The sequence below is a fragment of the Rhineura floridana genome, chromosome 1, assembly GCF_030035675.1.
Source record: "Rhineura floridana isolate rRhiFlo1 chromosome 1, rRhiFlo1.hap2, whole genome shotgun sequence".
NCBI lineage: Eukaryota > Metazoa > Chordata > Lepidosauria > Squamata > Rhineuridae > Rhineura > Rhineura floridana.
The window spans coordinates 239,480,357-239,502,390 of record NC_084480.1 but is presented as its reverse complement, the minus strand read 5'-3'; the positions used below and the strand labels follow the sequence as shown (position 1 = coordinate 239,502,390).

The 22,034-nt window shown below is 43.1% G+C and overlaps 1 protein-coding gene across 12 annotated transcripts in view; it reads left to right on the top strand.

The window, feature by feature from the left end:
- Nucleotides 1–21,524, top strand: part of PTPRM (protein tyrosine phosphatase receptor type M) — an 838,757-nt gene extending 817,233 nt beyond the window's left edge. For 3 of the 12 annotated variants that reach the window (XM_061595700.1, XM_061595730.1, XM_061595705.1), the window contains exons 30-33: nucleotides 14,335–14,462; nucleotides 15,633–15,809; nucleotides 18,992–19,127; nucleotides 20,671–21,523. In XM_061595700.1, the coding sequence (XP_061451684.1) occupies nucleotides 14,335–14,462; nucleotides 15,633–15,809; nucleotides 18,992–19,127; nucleotides 20,671–20,724 (495 nt within the window). In that variant the 3' untranslated portion in view covers nucleotides 20,725–21,523. Of the gene's footprint in view, nucleotides 1–14,334; nucleotides 14,463–15,632; nucleotides 15,810–18,991; nucleotides 19,128–20,670 lie in introns of all 12 variants that reach the window. The other 9 variants (XM_061595772.1, XM_061595721.1, XM_061595712.1 and 6 more) reach the window with 5 other exon arrangements.
- Nucleotides 21,525–22,034: the final 510 nt, after the last annotated feature.

Below are 22,034 nucleotides of genomic sequence, written 5' to 3'. Positions count from 1 at the left end.
GATCTTGTTGGGCGGCATGGTTGGTGGCGCTGGAGGCGCTCCATCAGATAAACTGGGCCGAGACCGTATAGGGATTTAAAGGTTAATACCAACACCTTGAATTGGGCCCGGAAAATAACTGGGAGCCAGTGTAGGTCGAACAACACTGGGGTGATGTGTTCCCGGCGGCGACAGTTTGTAAGTAGTCGAGCCGCAGCATTTTGTATAAGTTGTAATTTCCGGACCGTTTTCAAGGGTAACCCCACGTACAGCGCATTACAGTAATCCAACCGAGAGGTGACCAGGGCATGTACCACCAGTGGAAGCTGATGAGCAGGAAGGTAGGGCTGCAGTCTACGAATGAGGTATAATTGATACCAAGCTGCCCGGCTCACTGCCGAAATCTGAGCCTCCATGGACAGCTTGGAATCAAGAACAACCCCAAGGCTGCGGACCTGGTCATTCAGGGGCAATTTCACCCCGTCGAACACCAGGTCAACATCTCCCAGCCTTCCCTTGTCTCCCACGAGTAGCACCTCAGTCTTATCAGGATTCAACTTCAGCCTGTTCCTTCCCATCCATCCACTCACGGATTCCAGGCACTTGGACATGGACTCCACAGCAGACTCTGGTGAAGATTTAAACGAGAGATAGAGCTGAGTGTCATCCGCATATTGGTGACACTGCAGCCCAAATCTCCTGATGATTGTCCCCAGCGGCTTCATATAGATATTAAATAGCATGGGAGAGAGGATAGAGCCCTGTGGCACACCACAATTGAGAGGCCAAGGGTCTGAAACCTCCTCCCCCAATGCTACCTGTTGATGCCTGTCGGAAAGAAAGGAATGGAACCACCGTAGTACAGTGCCTCCTATTCCCGATTCCTCCAGGCGATGTAAAAGGATACTGTGGTCGACAGTATCAAAAGCCGCTGAGAGATCGAGGAGGACAAGAAAGGTGAATTCTCCCCTATCTGATGCCCTCCTCATATCATCAACTAGAGCGACCAATGCTGTTTCAGTTCCATGTCCAGTCCTGAAACCCGATTGGTATGGATCCAAATAATCCGTTTCATCCAAGTGTGATTAGCCACCACTCGCTCAATGATCTTGCCCAGGAATGGTAGGTTCGAAATTGGGCGAAAGTTATTCAGAACTTGGGGATCCAAGGAGGACTTCTTTAAGATGGGCTTTACAATTGCCTCCTTGAGTGCTAATGGCATTACACCCTCCTCCAAGGATGCATTGACCACCGCCTTAATCCCCTCGCCCAATTTCTCTTTGCAGCTCACAAGGAGCCACGATGGGCAAGGATCAGTTAGACAGGTGGTAGGCTTCACAGTCGAGAGCACCTTGTCCACATCCTCAGAAGGAAGAGGTCGAAACCTATCCCATTTGACCGGATTGCAACTGGCCAACTCTGTTTCATTTACTGTGTCCACGGCGTACGGAATTGAGCTCCGTAAATGTTCGATTTTGTCGGCAAAGTGCTTTGCTAATTTGTCACAGGAGGCCTTAGACTGTTCCAAGGGTTCCTGAGCAACTGGACCGACCAGGCTTCAGACCACTTGGAACAACCTCCTGGGACAGCACTCTGCGGACGCAATAGAGGCAGCAAAGAACCTCTTCTTTTCTGCCTTTATTGCCACTTGGTAGGCAGTTACTGCTGCTCTAACCTGTGTCCAGACATCTTCGGAACGGGATTTCCGCCACCGGCGTTCTAGTCGTCTCACCTCCTGTCTCAGATTTCGCAACCGTGGAGTATACCAAGGTGCTAACTGAGTTCTGTTCAGGGGGAGAGGACGTTTCGGCGCCACGCGGTCCAGAGCCCTGGTGATCCCCTCATTCCACTCCATCACCAGGGTATCGACCGTGCGGCCTTCAGCAGGTTCCAATTCCCCAAGCACAGTCAGGAATCCTTCTGGATCCATTAGGCGTCTGGGGCGGACCATTCTAATAGGTCCTTTTCCCCTACGGAGGGTGTGTGGTATCGAGAAGTCTATATTTACCAGATAGTGGTCTGACCATGACACAGGGGTGGAAGAAGCCACCCCCAACTTCAGAACACTTCCCTCCCCTCCCAGGACAAATATAAGGTCGAGACCATGACCGGCTACATGGGTGGGCCCAATATTACTAAGGTGCAGTTCCCAGGAAGCCATGGTTTCCAGGAAATCCCGAGGGGCTCCTACGAGAGTGGCCTCAGCATGTACATTGAAGTCCCCGAGAATTAACAGCTCTGGGGACAACGCACGTACAGCCGAGACCATCTCTAGCACCTCGGCCAGGGAGTCTGCTGTGCAGCAGGGTGGGCGGTACACAAGCAGGATCCCCAAACTGCCCTTCGGGCCCAACCTCCAGTACATGCAGTCAACAAACTTAGTCCTATGAAGAGGAGGTCTGGTAAAAACTAGAGACTCCCGATAGATGACTGCCACACCCCCTCCCCGCCTTCCCACCCTCGGTTGTTGTGCATAACGGAAACCCGGCGGACACATGGCCTCAAGAATGGGAGCTGAGGCCTCATCCAGCCAGGTCTCCGTAATACATGCCAGGTCTGCTTGCCCATCCAAGATTATTTGGAGCTTTTGCACAAAAAGCCCACTCCCCCCCCAAATTAGACTTTTTGCTATGAGGAAAACGATGGGGAAATGCAATGGAAAGTATGAGATTGACACATCATCTAACCTCCTTGCAAACAAATCAGGATGAATGCTCAATAAATAGGTTGTCTGAAAGTGCTGGTGTGGCGTAGAGGTACAGCTGCAGTGAGGAATCCAGATGGTAGCCGGTTATGAATGCTTTGGTAGCCATCTGCACTAGTTTAGCCATCTGCATGATCACTGGAATAGTATTAATATGAGGTCTTGAAATAACACACGTCCTGCTCTGCCAGATGTAAATAAGTTCTCTGTTGCTCTTTCTGCTTCCTCCTACCAAGTCCTGGCCATAGCTCAGAGGTACAGCGTCTGCCTTATGTGCAGAAGGTCCCAGATTCACTCCCCAGCATCTTCAGGTAGGGTAGAGAGACTCCTGCCGGAAACCCTGGAGAGCCACTGCTAGTCAGTGTAGACAGTATTGAGCTAGATTGACCAATGGCTTGACATAGGCCGCTTCCTATCTACTGTGTCCCTTTGATAGCAAGAGGACATGCAGTCAGTCAATTCTATGGAAAAGCCAAAGAGGCAAATGAAAGCATATATCCAAATGAGCGGAGGATGCACAGCACAAGTGTTTGATGGATGGTGCCCATTTTGTTATGAGACTTGAGCAATGTGTACAAAATGCATAATTCATTAAGCCTTTTCCTACACAATTTCATGCCCATAATACGTACTTTTTAGTTAAATGCTTTTGCTAAGCATTTAAGTGCTAGCTGTTTAATTTGCTGCATGTGCTATGTCTTTTAGGTGTGATCATCATAAACCATTTTTAATATGTTATTTACTTTCTGTTATAGAATAGTATAAAATTAACTTAAGTAAAATACTTGTATTAGCACTAGAATAATTTTATTGTTGTTATTAAAATCATAACTAATGCAAGTCAGTATCTTCAAATTCCAAACATTCTCTTGCATATTTTTGCATTCCAGCTACACTCACCTCTCTCCAGGGAAATATATGAAAGGCAAAAACCTTGTTTGTGTGTTGGTAGGTTATTTTCAGAGTGAAAGAGGGAAGTCTCAAGGGACCTGCCACTAAAAAGCACATTTGAATTTCTGGGCCATGCTTTGAATATACAAGAGCACTAAGCTGTTTTTGCTTCCCGTTGGTCTTAGCCACCCTTTAAAACTACTCGGGGTTGCTTCCTCTCAGGTACTACATCTACTTTGGTACTTTCACCAGTGTCCATGACAAATTTTAATTAAAGGATTCAACTCAGTATTCAAAGGATAAAGTGGAAAGGGAAAAAGCAGACTTCAATTAAAATCATAACTTTCATTTAACACATTTGATTTTAAATGATAGCTATCATTCTCCCTGTATTGCTTTGTTCCTATATTCGGATTAGAGAATGAGCAGACAATCCTCTGGAGTAATAATTGCTCCTTTCCCCTCCATATTAGTCACACAGACATTCATTAGATTGGTTACAAAAACGTAACTTTTTTTTGTTGAAATCTGCAGGTCATATTATGAAAATCTAATTAGTCATCAATTGGATTTTCAAATCAATTTTTCGGAGCTGCCAGACTGCTATCCAAAGTAAGAGTTCTGTGTTGCACAGGAAAAAGAGAGATGCTGCCTGCATTTATCATAGACTGTGGGTTGTTTCCAGTACTAGTGCTACTCAGAGTAAATGCGTTAAAGTTAATGAATATGACTAACTTAGGTCCATTCATTTCAGTGGGTCTACTCTGAGTAGTACTTAGTTGGATACAACCCCTTGTTACTTAGTGATCAAGTCCGTCTGGTTTAACATTCTGTTTCTGCAAGCTGTGCGTAGTGCTGGGCCAAATTATTCAGCACAGACCTTTTTTAGCATTGGGGGGGAGGGAGGATGGGGTGAAAATTGCCTCTGAACATTTTTTTCTGATCTTTGGGGGTTGGGAGGAATCTCTCATATTTTTCAGGAGGGCTTACTATGGAAGTTGCCTTTAGCTGTCATGTTTAACAGCCACTGACAGAACTCATTTCCACTATCTCCTGAGGAAGCCATCACCTTTCCCTTCTTCCAGGAACCCTGGGCTCATCTTCAAGAACCCACTTCCTCAGTGCTGAGCAGGTAGCAGAGCACGTAAGGGATGGTGACTGTGAAGAATCACTGGCAGATGGTGGCCATTTGAGAAGGGACAACCCCATTGACCGTCACAGTGTCATTCATTTATGTATTATTCGTATACTCACCCTTCTTCCTAATCAGAACCCAGGGCAGCTAATGACAGTCCTTAAAAACATACAAGTATATAGAATTATGAAAAACAATTACAATTCCAACAAATTCATATGAACTTTAAAACAGCAGCAGCAAATATACTCTGTCAGCAGCAGTGTGCAATTAACCACCAAATGCCTGGTGAAATAAAAATGTTTTAAGGTGGCACCTAAATGCCATCAGTGTCTCATCTAGGTTGGGAAGGAGTTCCACAAACGGAGCTCCACAGAGAAGACCCTACCCCATGCCACCAAACCATAGGCTTCGCCTGTTGCGACACCACAAACAGAGATAACAGGATGTAAAGAGTTTTAAAGCACCTTGTTCACACCTGTGAATCACGCAGTATAGTAAATGTTTCAAACTGAAAACTACATTTCCCTTATCACTGGCTGGAATGTAACGTATGTTCTGCTGCAGACTGATAGTATCACAATATAATGAAAGTTATTTCTGCTTTGTTGTATGAAATGATATTGTGCAATGGCCCTGAAATTCCCCATTATAGTTTCACCAGTGAAAAAGCCAGGATACATTAATTTTAATCCTAGTTTGTTTGAACTAACTAGAGGTTCAGCTAACCAGAATTCTCTTGCGTTTTGATGTAATGAGGAACTCTGGTTAGTTTAAAAATGGAATCAAAAGCTTCTGATTTATTTATTTACTTATTAGATTTATATCCCGCCCTTCCTCCCAGTAGGGATATGTTCTGATATGCGCTTCACATCTGTGCCCAAAGAGGAGGGGTAGGTAGGAGCTCAAACTCATACCAGTTCATTGGAAAAGAAGGGAAGAAGTCTCTGGAGGTACAGAAGTGTATTAATTGCTGAGCCCAACACATTTTGAATTGAAATCCTTCTTCAATCTTTGATGCAACCAACATGAATCTTTGCTCTCCAAATACGTTACAAAAAAATTCTAAAAATTCTGCCCCTGAAGAACTATTTAGAATTTAAGTACATTGAAGTCCACATACTTTCCTCATTTGGTACTTCCATGTTTTTCTTTTTCATGCCTATTCATACATGTAGAACTAAATCATAGTTTAGCATTCTGTTTGAAAAGGCTTGGAATGAACTCGGATTTCATGCTTGCACGAAAAGTTTCATTTTAGGAAGCTGCCTTATACCGAGTCAGGCTTGCTGATCCATCTAGCTCAGTATTGTCTACACTGACTGGCAGCAGCTCTCCACACTTTCAGACAGGGAGTCACTCCCAGCTTCCTCTGTTCCTTTTGTGCTTTCTTTGTTTTGCTATATTGTCTGCAAGTCCTGCCCAGGAGAATTCCTGAATAGGTACATTCCTCTGAAGTCCTCTATATTTTACTTTCTCCAATGTGTCTAGTTCTATTAAAAAATACATAGCTCACTTACAAATTGATGTCTAGGAATATTGGAAGGTGAAAGATTAAACAGCCCTGTAAGACTATCCAACCTACACAATATTATCTGACACTTAAATTGTCCAGAATACAGCTCTGTAACATCTGTGATTCTCTGTGGCTCCTGCTTCCCATACTTCTGGGACAAGTTTTCAAGGGGGAAACAAGACATTCACAAATATAAAAATCTGTAAAACTCCCAGGCAATGCTGACATTATCCAGTAATGCTGAACTGAGAGCAAAATGTTGCCTCTGGAAATTTGACAATGGATAGGGTTCAGTATTCAGCTATGAACTGCTTATCATACCTTGGGGGGAGAGAGTGGGCTTTTGGTGGTGTGTGTGCCTCATATAATGCCCAACATGTTGAGGTGTTTGACAGCACCCTTGCATGCTGTCACAGCCTATTGCTAAACCGATGTTGAATGTCAGAAATCTGTCACTCCACATGCAAAAAAAGGTTTAAGAATTTAGCAGTAAGCAATCCTTGGGTGAAAGTGTATAAAAGAAGATGGATATAATTGGGCTAAAGCAAACTCAGTTCAGGGTTTAATGTAACAGGTTGAATTTGACCTAAAGTTTTACATGGTTTGTGTCCCAAACATCTTCAGGATGACCTTTCAAGGTTTTAAGATCTCCTACCAGTGTGAGTCTGGTCTAGTTTATGTCCTCCAGAGGGTCAAGAAGTTTAGGGCTTTCTCCTGTGCATGGAAAAGATGATCTCAGGTGGGTAGCAGTTGAAGGCAGAAGAGCACTGTTGAATTTTGCAGGTACTTCCTGCTCTGCGCAGCTCCTTGCCTCAGTTCTCTTCTGCCTTCACCAAGAACAGTTGAGTTCTCTCTCTGCTCGGGTTCAGGCCTGTATTGTTTGTGTTAGTGTAGTGTTATTTCATCTTGTTACTGTTGTCGCTCCTTTTCACTGTTCCCTTTCCTTTATGTAAAAAAAAGGTTTTTAGTTCTTTCCCTGCTACCAGAGTTCTCACCACGGCGCGAAGCTGTGTGCAAATGCTCCCCCCACCTTCAGAATGGCACCTTTTGCAGTTAGTTAACTAACCATGCCAGCCTCACATCTCATCCCAGCCCTTCCTGGAGCCTCGGCAGCAAGCACCTTAATGGCCTCAACGCCTCCCCCCCCCGCAAGAGCAGTGACATCACCTAAAGTTCACTGCAACAGGACCGGCCTTTCCCTCCATGGCCAGCCGCATTCTTACGTCCTGTACAAGGAAGGCTACAGCACACATTTGCCAACTTCATGGACTACCTTTGCCCCCCACCCCACCAGCAACACCAGTGTATTGACATAGCCACCTCCGTGCTCCTGGCCCCTGTAACCTCTGCAGCACATTGCTCCCACGGGAAAAGCAACCCACAAATCTGAAAATCCCACGAAGAGGCTAAAACTGCTCCTGCTTCCTCCCACACCAGACACAGCACCAGCACCATTACCAAAACAGGCCTCAGTGCCTTCATGTACTATGGAGGCACAGAAGGAGGCAGTGATGGCCTGCTCCTCTACCAACAGGCAGGAGGTGGCTGAGGCACACGTTTGGACAGGCAGGGCGGCTCCGGAAGGCGTTGGGCCTAAAGATAGCAGATGAGTCAGTCTGAATTGGCAATGCCTTGATAAAGAGAAGGGAGTTACACAGAAGGACTCTCACAGTGCCACCTGCAGAATGCAGAGGGACCAAGAATCCTTATCTGAGGAAGAAGGCAATCAGCCTCACACTTCCTTGGATTCCATTTTTTCTGCAAGATCCTCTCCTGAGGCATTCACATGTTTTCTGGATGAGCCTACATCTCTCCAACCCTTGCTAGAGGCCAGGGAGGGAAAGGTCCCAATCCCCCCTCTTCTCCCCACACTCATCAGCTTCAAGGGGGGTGCTCCAGTCATGTTGCTCTCATGTCCAGCATATCCAATTACAACTGTCAGTTCACTCACTACAACAATTAAAGGACCAGCTGTGGGATTCTCTTTTGATGAACCTAGCCAGGGACCAGTCTGCCTCTTCAGCTCCCACATGGCTCCTCCCACAGGAAGCAGTGGCACCAGCACCCACTTAGATACCATCTAGAGTACAAGTGGTGCAGGGTACTGCTAGGGTCCACTCATCTGCTAACACACGGCCACCACTGAATCGCACATCACCTGACCCTTATGCCACCACCCAGGGTGGGCATCCTCAGCCTTCCAATTATATGTCTGTTGACCCAGACAATGACCTAATTGTCCTGGATGAAGAAGAATGGAGTGGGGATTCAGAACTAGAGGAGATTTCAACCAATAGGATCTTTCAGGAAGCTCACTTCTTCCCCCTCCTGTGCAAGGCAATGGAAGCCCTCACTCTAAATTCCCCAGAGGATCCTCCAGCTTCCTCAGCATCTAGGGTTTCAGCGGTATGTCCAGACCAGAAACCAAGTCAAGAGTACTGAAACTCCCATCACTACTTCCTAAAGTGATGAAGTCTGAATTTGATGTCCCATTACAATTCAAGAAGTCTGTTCCAATCACTAGCAAATACTGTATGCTGGAGCAGCACATAATGGACCAGTTGAAAGTCCCACTGGTGGATGCTCCAACAGCAAATTTGCTGAATCCTCAAGGATGCAACAGAGTGCAAAATGGATCAGTGCCTCAGGAAGATCCATGAGGCTAGTGCGCTTTCCATCCAGGCAGCATCAGCCTCCTTGGTGTTTACAAGAGCTTCCCTGCTCTGGTTGGAAGACCTGCTGGATGGTCCACAGCAGGACCCGGCCCAAACCCACAAGTCCCTGCTGAAAATGTCTCGGGCAGTAACCTTTATGGTGGATGCATCCATGGATGTCATGCAGTTTTCAGCAAGATCGCTAGCAGCAGGTATTTTCACTGGAAGAACCCTGTGGCTGCACCATTGTGAGGCTGACACCACAGCCTGCTCAAATCTTGCTTCAGAACCCTATGTGGGAGGCAAGTTATTTGGGGATGATGCCCTAGCAGGTGTCTTAGAATCTAAGGAAAAGAAGAAGTCAATGCTTTCCACCAGGAAAGGGGACAACAGAAGATCCCTTCAGAGATCATTCCACCCATATCTGTCGTCACAGTCCTTTCGAGGCTCTACGACGTCGGGAAGAGCAAAGGATACCCGTGCCAGCCGTCCTTTCTGAAATAGACAACGCAAACAGCCTAAGAGACAAAAACACTTCCCCAACCGATTAGGGTTCACATCCCAGTCTTGAGGGAATAAGCATCAGTTCTGACGCCAACACCCCTCTGGTGGGAGGTCTCCAACGCTTTGTGCACCAGTGGAGGGACACATCATCGGACCAATGGATACTACACACCCTCTGGCATGGCCTTCAGTTGGAGTTCACTTCCCCCCCTCCGACGAGATTCATCCCATCCCCCCATCGGCATCTCCAGACAAAAGTGAAAGAGTCTTACAGGCCATTTCCCATCTACTACAGATTGTAGCAATAGAACCCGTCCTGATGCAAGCGATTTTTAGGAAACTACTCAATCTTCTTCACCATCGCAAAAAAAGACGGATCACTCGACCTGAAAAACCTGAATGGGTACATAAAGTACCGCAAGTTTCACCTTGCTGCCTATCAAAGAGGCCTTGAGAAGGGAAGATTTTCTCACTTCAGTTGACCTGGAGGAGGCCTACCTCCACGTCCCTATCTTCCCACCTCACATGTGCTACCTCAGGTTCGTGATGGGAGAGGACCACTTCCAGTACAGGGCTATGCCCTTTGTCCTATAGTCTGTCCCCAGGGTATTCACAAAGATCATGGTTGCCCTGGTGGAACACCTCAGGATGCAAGGAGTCCATGTCTTCCCCTACTTGGATAACTTCCTGATTCAGTCCCCATCACTACGCAAGCCCTGGAAAGATCTGCATGTCACTTTGTCCTGCTTGAAGGACCACGGCTTCCTAAGGACCAAGAACCAGCTATTTCCATCCCACTGCATAGTACATCTGGGAGCCACTATAGACTCACAGCAGGTAATCATAAGATTGGCCCAAGACAGAGTGAACAAAATATGCACAGCAGTGTCACATCTCCTGTCGTCCCCTTCAGCAGATCTCATGCAACCGGTAGTTGTTCTGGGGCTGATGGTTTCAACCTTCCAAACTACTCCATGGGCACATCATCACTCTCATCCTCTCCAGTGGACACTACTGTCCTTCCAAAGTGAGATAGCATCTAGGCACCACTGCAGTGTGGCACTGTCTCCAGTGATCCATCAGTCTCTGCTATAGAGGTGCCATTCCAGGATCCCCCTCAAACCCTGATCATGTCAGATGCCAGCCAAGAGGCTGGGAAGCCATCTTCGATGGTCAAATAGTACAAGGAACATGGTCACCGCTGGAATCCACACTGCCTATCAATCTCCTGAAACTTCTGGCAATTTGTCTTGCCCTGAGGCACTTTGCAGAGTTCAGACAGTTGGGGGCAGTGCTTGTCAGAACAGACATGTCAGCAAAAGCTCATTTGAACCGTCAGGGGGGCACACACTCCTCCCACCTCCAGAAGGAAGTTTCCCTCCTTTTTCAGTGGGCGGAAACAAATGTGGACTCAATCCTGGCAGAATACCTCAGAGGGGAGGACAACGGTTAAGCAGACTGGCTGAATCAAGACAGAGTGCATCAGGAAGAATGGAGACTTCACCTGATGGTCTTTCAGGAGATAGTGACGTGCTTCGGCAGAGTCAAAGTGGACCTATTTGCCACCCATCTCAACCACCAGGTAAAGAGGTTCTTCTCCAGGTATGCAACGCCAGAGGCGGAAGAAATAGATGCTCTGACATCTCAGTAGCCTCCAGGGCAGTTGTATGCCTTCCTGCCACTTCCGATTATTCCCAGGGTAATCCAAAAGATCCAGGCTGAAAGGGTGACAGTTCTACCAGTAGCCCTCTGGTGGCCAAGGAGACCCTGATTTCCAGAATTCTTCAACTTATCCATCCACCCTTTGTGGCAAATTCCCCTCAGGAAAGACTTGCTTTCTCAGGGACAGCTTCTTCACCCATACCCAGGATGGTTGGCACTTCATGGTTGGAGTTTGAGAGGTGACACCTCTCAAAGGTATTCTGCCCCAAGTGCTGGAAACAATCATGGCCTCTAGACATCCTTCCACTGTTAGGATGTATGAGGGTACATAGAAGGCCTTCTCAACTTGGTCGGAGAAAAAAGGGATGATTCCAAGGAAAGCAGGTATCAACGAAATCCTCTCCTTCCTACAAGATGGCTTATCATTGGGTCTCAGGCCAAACACCCTGAGATGCCAGACTTTGGCATTATCAGCAATCCTCTCCAGATCTTCAGATAACATGCTGGGATCTCATCCTTTCCTCAAGTGTTTCCTATGAGGGGCAACTCTATGAGCGCCTCCTACAGTTCATCACTACCCGACTTGGGACCTGCACAAAGTGTTAACGGCCATACAGAAGTCCCCATTTGAGCCTTTAAATGAAATATCTCTTCGTCTGCTATCCTTTAAGGTCTTGTTCCTAGTGGCCATTACTTCGGCCCATAGAGTGTCTGAGCTGAATGCCCTCTCTGTGGATAAACATTTCTGTGTGTTCCATAAGGATAGAGTAGTCCTCCGCACAGTCTCTTCCTTTTGCACTACAGTATTGCCTACCTTTCACTGTTAACAAGAGCTGGTGCTTCCTTCCTTCTGTCCTAATCCCATATACCCCACAGAAAAAGCATGGCACTCACTAGATGTGAGGAAAGCCCTAAAAGTGTATATTTCTAAAACCAAATCAATACGCAAAACAGATAGTTGGTATCCTTTCACCCAGCATTACTAGGGAATAAGGTTTCCAATTCTACTGTAGCTAGGTGGATCAAAGCATGCATTAACCTGGTGTATGCTACTCTGTGACTGGCCCGCTCAGCCAAGAAAGTAGCACACTCCAGATCAGCAGCATTCTCACGCAATGCCTCTTTTGTAGAGATTTGTAGAGCGGCTACATGGGTCATTCCTAATACATTTATTAAACATTACAAGATAGACACTTACGCGTCTGCTGAGGCGGCTTTTGGGAGAAGAGTGCTACAGCACATTCTCTCGGACCACTAGTATTTTCAGCCCAGCGATGTTCCCACCCTACATGGGTCAGCTTTGGTATGTCCTACCTGAGATCATCTTTTCCATGCACAGGAGAAGAGACCTTTGGTCTTACAGCAAAATGGTCTTCTCTGTGCATGTCAAAAGATTATCTCAGGGCCACTCCCTAGGAGGGCTGGGCTGCCATCATTATCCCAATAGGCCTCTTGAAGACAGTGTATGAATACTGTTGTCTTTCATCTTTTTGGTGGGTTTCCTATCGTTCCTTCCTCGTTGGTTGGCTTGTCATTAGGAACTGAGGCAAGGAGCTGCGCAGAACAGGAAGTACCTGCAAAATTCAACAGTGCTGTTCTGCCTTCAACCTCTAGATGGAGCTAGCTACCCACCTGAGTTCATCTTTTGACATGCACAGAGAAGACCGTTTCATGGTAAGACCAAATGTCTCATTTCTGCACTGTCCCCAGAGTGTTAAAATGCTCTCATCTGTGCACAGTCCATCTCTTTGATGGACTTTCCTGGTCTCTTCTCAGAAGCAGGTGGAGGCTTCTTTGTTCTGCCAGGCATTAGTCTGAATTAGTTTTATTGCTACTGGTATGGATTTTTAATTTATAGATTTATACTGTTGTAATTAGATTTATTTTATAATTTTATAATTTCATTTTATTGTAGCTTTTTTGCAAATCACCTTATGAACATTTTTGTTGAAAGGTGTCTAGAAATACTGTAAAAAATACAAAGAAACAAACTTGAGCCCTATGTAAGAAAGTTTGTATTGCAATTATATACCCACATTTGTACTTACAAGTTCTACTGACTTCCATGGAATCTATGCTTGTATAACTATGAAAAGGACTGGACACTGTGAGACTGAGAATTGTTCCTGTGTAGTTCTGCAAACATTTTGTAATATTTTTAATGGAATAGGTTTAAAATGCTGGCTTTTTGTTGAAAGACTGCAAAATAAGTTGCAATCCATAACTCCATATGGCTCCAATTTACATATGAAGCTCGGTACAAGCATGGGTTGCTCCATACTCTTCACATAGGAATGGGTGAATCTGTTCATTCTCACTCATATGTGCACACTTACATACAAAGTATATGCATCTTTGTACACATTGTGAGCCAGAAAACTGCACTGCAAAATTGGTAGAAGTCCAAATTCTGAAGGACGGCTGGGTTTTGGGTTGCATTTTTTTTAGGAAGTGGACATTAGGTAGATGGGAGAGCCATTTTCATGTAGAGCTCTTTGTGCACATTGGAGTGAGTACCTGTTTACATGTGAAATCCAGTGGGCTGAGATGTATGGCAACATGCTGAAACATATTTTGTAGATAATCTATCTGTGCATTTACCTGAAAGATTGTCTTGCCCCTTACATATCCAGTCAATCACTGCACTCTGCAGGTGAGGGCCTCCTGCAGATACCATCTTATCAGGAATTCAGTTCCACACAACATAGGAAGTGGACCTTTAGCATTGTGGCACCTACCCTTTGGAATTCCCTCCCCTTAAATATTAGACAGGCACCATCTCTGTTGTCTTTTTGGCGCCTACTGAAGACCTCTTTCTACAAGCCTTTTGAGGCCTTATCCCAGTCTGTGTCTGTGTTGGAATTGCTTTCTAAGATGTTTTCATGAAAAGATGTTTTATATTTAACATGTTTTTAGTGTTTTCTCCCTTCTTGCCCTGGCCTCCTCCTGGGACGAAGGATGGGACAGAAATTTAATTAAAAATTGTAATAATAATAATTTCTTAAAAATAATTATTTATGAATTTTTGAGTACAAGTATCACAGATAAATAATAGTACTGATTAAAAATTAGGTATATCCAATAGTTATAACAGGTCAGGAACAAAAAATAGGTACAAAATAGGTAATAACCCTCCCCCTGTACCACCCCACTTCCCAAGACCACTTGGTATACATAGTTTGAGAAAAGAAAACATGTATGCCATGCTTACAATTACACAGAAAAAAATAGAATTGTCTTTTCAGTAGAAAATCAGGTCTATGCATTTATTGATCTATTTGTTCTATAGTTGTGTCCACAATATTGGCCAGAAAATGGAGTTCATCGACATGGTCCTATTCAGGTGGAGTTTGTTTCTGCAGATTTAGAAGAAGACATAATCAGCCGGATATTCCGAATTTATAATGCAGCAAGAGTAAGGACCTTATTCAGTTATTTCTGTTTCTCTGAAGATAACAATGTTCAAAAAAGTGAATTGGTCATTGTTTTATCTAATTTGCAATGTGGGTTTACAACAAAGAAAATAATCAGAATCCATGCTTTTGTTGTGTTCATTTGCACTGCTCCTAATATAAAACTGAAACTTTTATACATTTATATGTTTATACTTTTAATTTACTGTATAAAAATCAGTACTTTAAAAACACTCCCACATGTAAGAATCAAGAGGATATGCACAGAATGCTATATTAAGGAAAATCAATTTTTTTTTGGTAACAGTACTCATCTACTGCCTCGTACTTAGGAAAACCTTGTAGAAGTCTGTTCCGGGTGGGGGGTTTCCACAGTTTATTTCAGTTTTTTTATTGCTTCGTAAAGAAAGGGACACTGAGATAAAAGGTTGTTTTTTGTTTTTTCAGAAAAGCAAAATTGCCAAACCTTTTTATCCGGTGATTTATGTACTTATAAGAATTAAGGGTGCACATAAGAATTTGATATTTTGAACATTTCCACACTCCAGGGTTGCAAGATTCGGCTTTAAAATCAAATATCTTGAAGCCTCTTTTGGATATTTTTCAAACTCAAAGTGCCATCTGGATCTTTTAGCAACCTCACCAGTATTTAGAATTGTAAATTACTATTACTGAATAGTTAGGATTGTCAGAAAACCTTTCCTTCTCATTCTTACGAAGTACTAGAAAAATGTCATTCATAGTTTGTTATATAAAATAAAACATGACTTTGGAGAGAGGCACTAATGAAGGGATGCATGAGTCTGTTCAGTGTGTTAACAATCAGTCATCACATAATGAAAGTTTATTCTGAAAATTTGAAAATGACAAGCATATAAAAAAGGGCAGCCATAATTAGAACTATATTGCAAATTTCACTTTGCTAGCCAGTGATTGCTATAATATTGGCTCTTGCAGCTGTACTATTGTTCTATTCTAATAAATTTGTATATTCAGCTGTTTAGAACATCATTTTAATATCTCTCTGAGATTCGTAACTCCCAAATGTGAATTCCTTTTTAAAAATTGCAAGCAGTTATCTGCTTTAATAATGAGCTTTGATGAGAGTGTGTAATGTATATATTACTTGGGTGAAGAATAAATAATGCTCCCTTTTTATTCTCCTCCTACTGGTTGGGTCCCCACAGCCCCAGGATGGCTATCGAATGGTGCAGCAATTTCAGTTCCTGGGATGGCCCATGTATAGAGACACTCCTGTATCTAAACGTTCTTTTCTGAAACTCATACGTCAAGTAGACAAATGGCAGGAAGAATACAATGGAGGAGAAGGCCGTACAGTCGTCCATTGCTTGTAAGTAAATAGTGATCACTAGCTCACATGGGTTAAAAAAAAAAAATTTGCATAACATCTTTTATGAACATAAGAGCCACCCTGCTGGATCAGACCAAAGGTCTATCTATTTAAGCATCCTGTGTTCACTGACCAACCAGGCGCCTCTGGGAAGCCTGCAAGCAGGGCATGAGTGCAACAACACTTTCCCACTTCTACTCCCCAGCAACTAGCATTCAGAGGCATACCATCTCTGATACTGGAGGTAGTACATAGCTGTCTAAACCCCTTTTAAAGGCACCGTGAGTAGGTAATCATTATATCTTGTGGTAGTGAATTCCATAATGTAACTATGCACTCTGTGAAGAAATACTTCCTTTTGTCTGCCCTGAACACACAGCTTCGTGGGATGACCGTAGGTTCTAATGTGATGATAAAGAAAGACAAATGTCTCTCTATCCACATTCTTCACACCATGCTTAATTTCATACACTTCTATTGTGCCCCCCCTTACTTTTTTTTTTTAAAAAAAACCCTAAAAGTCTCAAACATAATAAGCTTTCCTCGTAAGGGAGTTATTCCAGTCCCATGATCATTCTGGTTGTCCTTTTCTGAACTTTTTCCAGTTCTACAATACCCTTTTCAGGTGCAGTGACCAGAATTGTACATAAGTGTGCCTGTACCACAGATTGTATAACCATATTACGATGCTGTATTTCAGTTGTTTCCCTAATGGATCCCTAACATGGAATTCGCCTTTTCTCAGCTGCCCCACACTGAGTTGACATTTTCATCAAGCTATCCATCACAACCTTCTGCTCTGCCTATAGTTTTTGTAATTCTCCTCATCCCTGGTTTATTTTTCCAAGCCCAGTTCACTTTCATCTATTCCCCCCCTACCTCCCCTGCCTATGACTATGCCCTATATTGTAAAGTTTTAAAAAAGAAAGCTTGCTCATAGCTCTCTCTCAGAAGTTACCTAAAAATTACCACTTTTACCTCATTGCATCTAGTTTTGCCACCTGTTGAATGGAAATTATAATTGCTTATCTTGTGAGGTTTAGCTCATTAATGATTTGAGTTCCATATCTGGGAGGTCCCTTTTAAATGCAAATTGATATAATCTCTCTCACTCACTCATGTTAAATCGTTGTACCACATCTTATGCTCACTCTCACATACATACATCACTTCTAGGAACCACAGAAAGAGGAAAAAACCTTCCAGCATAATACTTTTAAATGACATTATATTAATTAAAATGTTCAAAGAATGGCACAATACCATCCAGTATTTGGCAGCACGGAAAATTCTTTTCATGCTGCATGGGTGTGACAGATGTGCCATATTGCCACTTCCTTTGAAAATCAACCATTTGTGAGTGCTGGCTTTAAAAAGCTGCAAGCTAACTAGTTTACACTCTGGTAATTATTAAGGTTTATTGTTTTCAATGAAGTGGAGTCTAAAGATTCTGATTAGAATAGCTGTGGAAATGAAGAGTTTCTAGAAGGAGAAAGATTCTTTTGAAGATTAAAGATAACCAGAGATAAATCATTATTAAATGCTATATTTAATCATGCATCTGAATATATTTGCCTCATATTTGTGCAGCACGTTACTCTGTGTCAGGGCCAGCTCCAGCCATGCGGGGGCCCTTGGGCATCAGCTTGCCCTTGCCCCCCGGTGGGTGGGTACGTGCCCCCCACGGCCCCCCTACCTGTCTAGTCTTTACCATTGCCCTTAATGAAGATGGCGGCCGCAGTTTCCCTAAGGGGAATGAAGCCTCCGCCGCCATCTTTGTTGATGGGACACATGCGTGCTACATGCGCACATCTCTGCCATCAACTAAGATGGCTTCAGTACCTTAGGGAAGCTGCGGCCGCCATCTTCATTAAGGGCAATGCTAAAAAGCCGGCTGATAGGTAAGTGGGGGGCGAGGGGGGGTGCGGATTGTGGAAAGGGAGCAGAGGGCCCCTCAGCACGCTCTCAGGGGCTCCTGTAGCTCCGGGGCCCTCAGGCCAGTGCCCAACCTGGCCGCCCTTTAGAACTGGCCCTGCTCTGTGTTCTCATTTTATTAGGACAGATACAATACTCTCAATCCTTTAAACATGGCTTAAACATTAGATCCGGCCATGGGTTTGTTCCACTCCAACCCCACCCCAAGTGTAGATTCCTGGTTAGTATTAGTCATGTGTATGGGCTGTGCCAATGAAAGCCTTAATTATGGTTAAGGCCAGTAGAGTGAAGGTCAGGGGGAATTTGTGTTAGAGAAGTAAGGCGCTGAAAGGAGGGAGCATGTAATTCTGCAGCCTACTTTGGATCCTTTAATCTGAATTGGCCCCTGAAACTAGGATGGGATGGTGATTTAATTCAGTGCCAAAAGTACAGTTGTTTTCTCTGTAGTAACTTTCCGTTTATTTCCACAAGACAAAAATAATAAGGAATCTGGGGAATCTCTCAGATCTGTGGGTGGGTGGTGGGTTTCTTGGAACACTCAGCAATTACAAGCTTCTTCTAAATGAAGATATTTCAGCTAGAAGAATCCAGAAGTGATCTGATATTGATTGATCATGTTAGTACAAAACAAAAGAAGGTAGGAAGTTGCTTTATGCAAGATCAAAATATTTGTCCCTCTAGCCCACTGCTTTTACTCTGACATGCAGTAGCTCCCCAGAGTCAGCAATTTTAAACCTAATCAATTAAAATTGAATAAAGAGGTTTTCAACAAGAAATACCAGAAGAAAGTAGAACAGGTGGACTTCAGTTTGATTTGGGCCATTATATATTTTTTCTTATACTGGAAAAGTTAAAGAAAATCAAAAATTCATCAAAAATTCTATCTGAACATTTTTATAAATAATTGTATGTTTTTTCTTCAGTTATAAAGAAGTTGGTGTATTTATAACAATTTAGTTACCTTCCAGGAAATGTGTGCATGCACAAACTTAGGATATATGCACATACTCTGTCTGTCTCTGTGTGTGTATGTGTGTGTGAGTGAGTGAGAGAGAGAGAGAGAGAGAGAGAGCCCTCAACATTGCCTTTTCACAATCCAGGGGGACAACTGGTACATCATAAACGGCCATTGGTACATCAACATATAAATCACACTGTTTTTCAGCAGAAAAGACACTCATGTACTATTAAGGGGAAATAACACAAAGCTAAAAAGTAATCAAGTCATTTTGTTGCTTTTCTTACAGAAATGGAGGTGGCCGCAGTGGGACATTTTGTGCAATCAGTATTGTTTGTGAAATGTTGCGACACCAGAGGGCCGTTGATGTATTCCATGCTGTGAAGACCTTGAGGAATAACAAGCCTAACATGGTGGACCTTCTGGTATGAGCTTTTAAAACTGTACTTCTAAGTAGAAAATGTTTCCTATTATCATAAGGCACAGTGACATTTTTGAGACTTAAACTGAGAGCTGTTCATAAAAGCAAGCCAGTTGTTTTCTAAAGGGGATAATGAAATCACTTGGCTTGTAAAAGTATTTTACATTGCTTTCTACCCAGAGACTTGTTCAGTGTATTCTAGAATTTTTGTGAAAACTTTCAACAGAACATCTTTATTAATTTTACTTTATGGCAGTGCAATCCACATGGAGAACAGCCTTTGCATAGCAGAAATAATAGTCATGTAAAATGAAATGCCAGATTTTCAAATTATGTATTTTATAAATGACTTAATCTCCTAATATTTATCAAGACTGTGAATTTCAGTTTGACATTCAGAGTATTGCATTTAATTATGGCTCTTCTATCTTGCTGAAAGATTTTAAAAGTTCAGAAACAAAGGGCTAAGAGCAATTATTTCCTTGTATAGTGCTTTACGGAACTTCTTAAATATAGAATTGTTGAAATGCCAGCTGCTGTTTTATAAAAGCTATATAGGACGACTCCAGGCATCAGGGTGTTATGGTCTACTTTGTTCATTGGTAATGTAAGAAAGGTTGCATCCATGAAGAAATTCCATTATTTGTCATGGACTGTTAAAGGGGCCTTTGGAAGCTAAACAAAGTACTAGCGCGGTGTGATTTCATTATTTGGTACATATTTATCTCACCCTTCTTCCAAGGACCTCAAAGTAGCATACATGGCTCTTTTCTTCCCTCTGCCCCACTCACTTTTCTGTAATCTAAATCTTCAGGTGTTCTGCTTATTGATTTGCTTGTGTAAATAATCTTATTATTGATTTGCTTGAGTGAAGAAGCTTATTGCTAATACAAATAGGATTTGAAAACTAATGAGATTAACTATGTGTAATACAAGTAAATAATTTGCACAGAAGAGAAAATTGTTTCATTATGTAATTGTAATTAATAGAAAATAAAGCTGATGTCCTTGATCAGGGCTGGTACCAGAGGGCAGCCAGGTTGGGGCCTGGCTGAGGGCCCCTGCAGCCCAGGGGGGCCCCTGAAGGGCATCTCCTTAGAGTGGAAGGGTAGTGCTCCTGTTCCACGATCTGTGGCAGCAACCCTGCCACCAATCAAAGGGAGGAAGTTCCCAGGTGCACACACACAAATACAGTCAGCACAGGCTCCAATAAGCCCATACGCATGCCCCACCTACCTCTCCTATCCCTGTGAATGACATGTGCACTGTGTGCACATGCCTGCCATCAACCAAGATGGTGGGGGCTTCCCTAAGGAGGAAGGTTGGTGGTAGGCATGCGCACACAGCTCACACATCATTTACAGGGACAGAAAGGTGGGATGCGTGGGTAGGCTTGCTAACCCCGTGCCATCTGTATGGGGGAATTAAGCTATAGCACTGTGGGCCCAGGGCAGAGTGGTGCTCAAAGGCCCAGTCATGCCTGGTGCCAGCCCTATCCTTGATTTAGTCCTTGGTGCAATTGACATTTTCTTGTTTTGGTTTTTCAGGATCAATATAAATTCTGCTATGAAGTGGCTTTGGAGTACTTGAATTCCGGCTGATGGAGCAAATAATGCTGGGAGGGAATCAAAACCTTTCACCACCACAATCAAAGCGAGTTGCTTCATGATATCTGTGTGTATGAGATGAGGACTTCTCAGTGTTATGCTTATATTGCTTTGTATTGGCTCTTTTTAAGAGCCCAAGAGCGTCTTTCCAAAAATGCTTGCGCTGCCCATTTTCCACAGTATGGCTGCTGCTTGAGACACCTACAATCCCACAATAACACACAAATGCACTTCAATGATTGGAAACCACTTTCATATAAGTCCCATCAACTTGATACACCAGTGTAGTTATCTGGTAAACTAAAGAGCACAATTCTATTCTAATGAAGAAATTTGTACTTTTCTGTTGTACTTTTTTTGTTGGCAGTGACTCTCTGTTGTTGTCGTCAGAGCCTAGTGTACATTTTCGTTCTGTGGAGAATGCTATCTAGCATTTTGATAATGTATTTTAGTTATATTTGTATCCTATTTGCTCCTAATAAAATCTGTAGCTTAAACCTAACTAATAGCTACACAAACAAACCACATTAACTTTGCTGAATTGTATTTTCTGTCCAACTTGTATTGTTTCAGAAAGAAAAGACTTGATAGACTTGAGACTTTCCATTATGAAAATAGAAAAAATACAGGATGATCAGATTAATATATCCAAAGCTTTTCCCCCATTTGTTTATATTGTAAATATTTTTGATTTCATCAAATTATTTATTCATTAAAAAGAAATCTTTTGTGAAGCACAGTGAGTGACAATCATTTTTATTAAACCCTGGAAATGCTTACTGTATTATATTGTAAACATTTGTTTACCTGTCTGGAGTCAGCTTAATAAATAATTACATATGTGATAAAATCTCATTTAATGTATAAAATGGCATGGCATTGCCTTCAGCTAAAGCCAAACTTTGTGAAAGGCTTTTAAAGGATTACTTTACTGTAGATGAGTTGGAGGTTCCAACTTGTGAAGGGTTATAGCTCAACAGTTGATCAAATGTTTGTATATATGAAACCCTGAAATCAATCTCTGCCATCTCTAGTCAAATAATACGCTTTATATGGGTAAGAAACTGCCAAATTGTAGACAAACAGCTCCAGGGGTTTGGGGGTTAAGCATCTTCAATTTAATTTGTTGGGGAGGTGGAGAGAACCAAAAGGTATTACCTTTCTAGGTAAAATCATTCCCTCTGATGCTAGGCTTGACCTGTGGAATTTGCTCTTTCTTCCCCTATCATCCCTCCCTTGTGTTTTCCTTATATGGTAAACATAGAGACACTTAGTTTTGCTTTTATCATGCTCTTGTTTTTGAC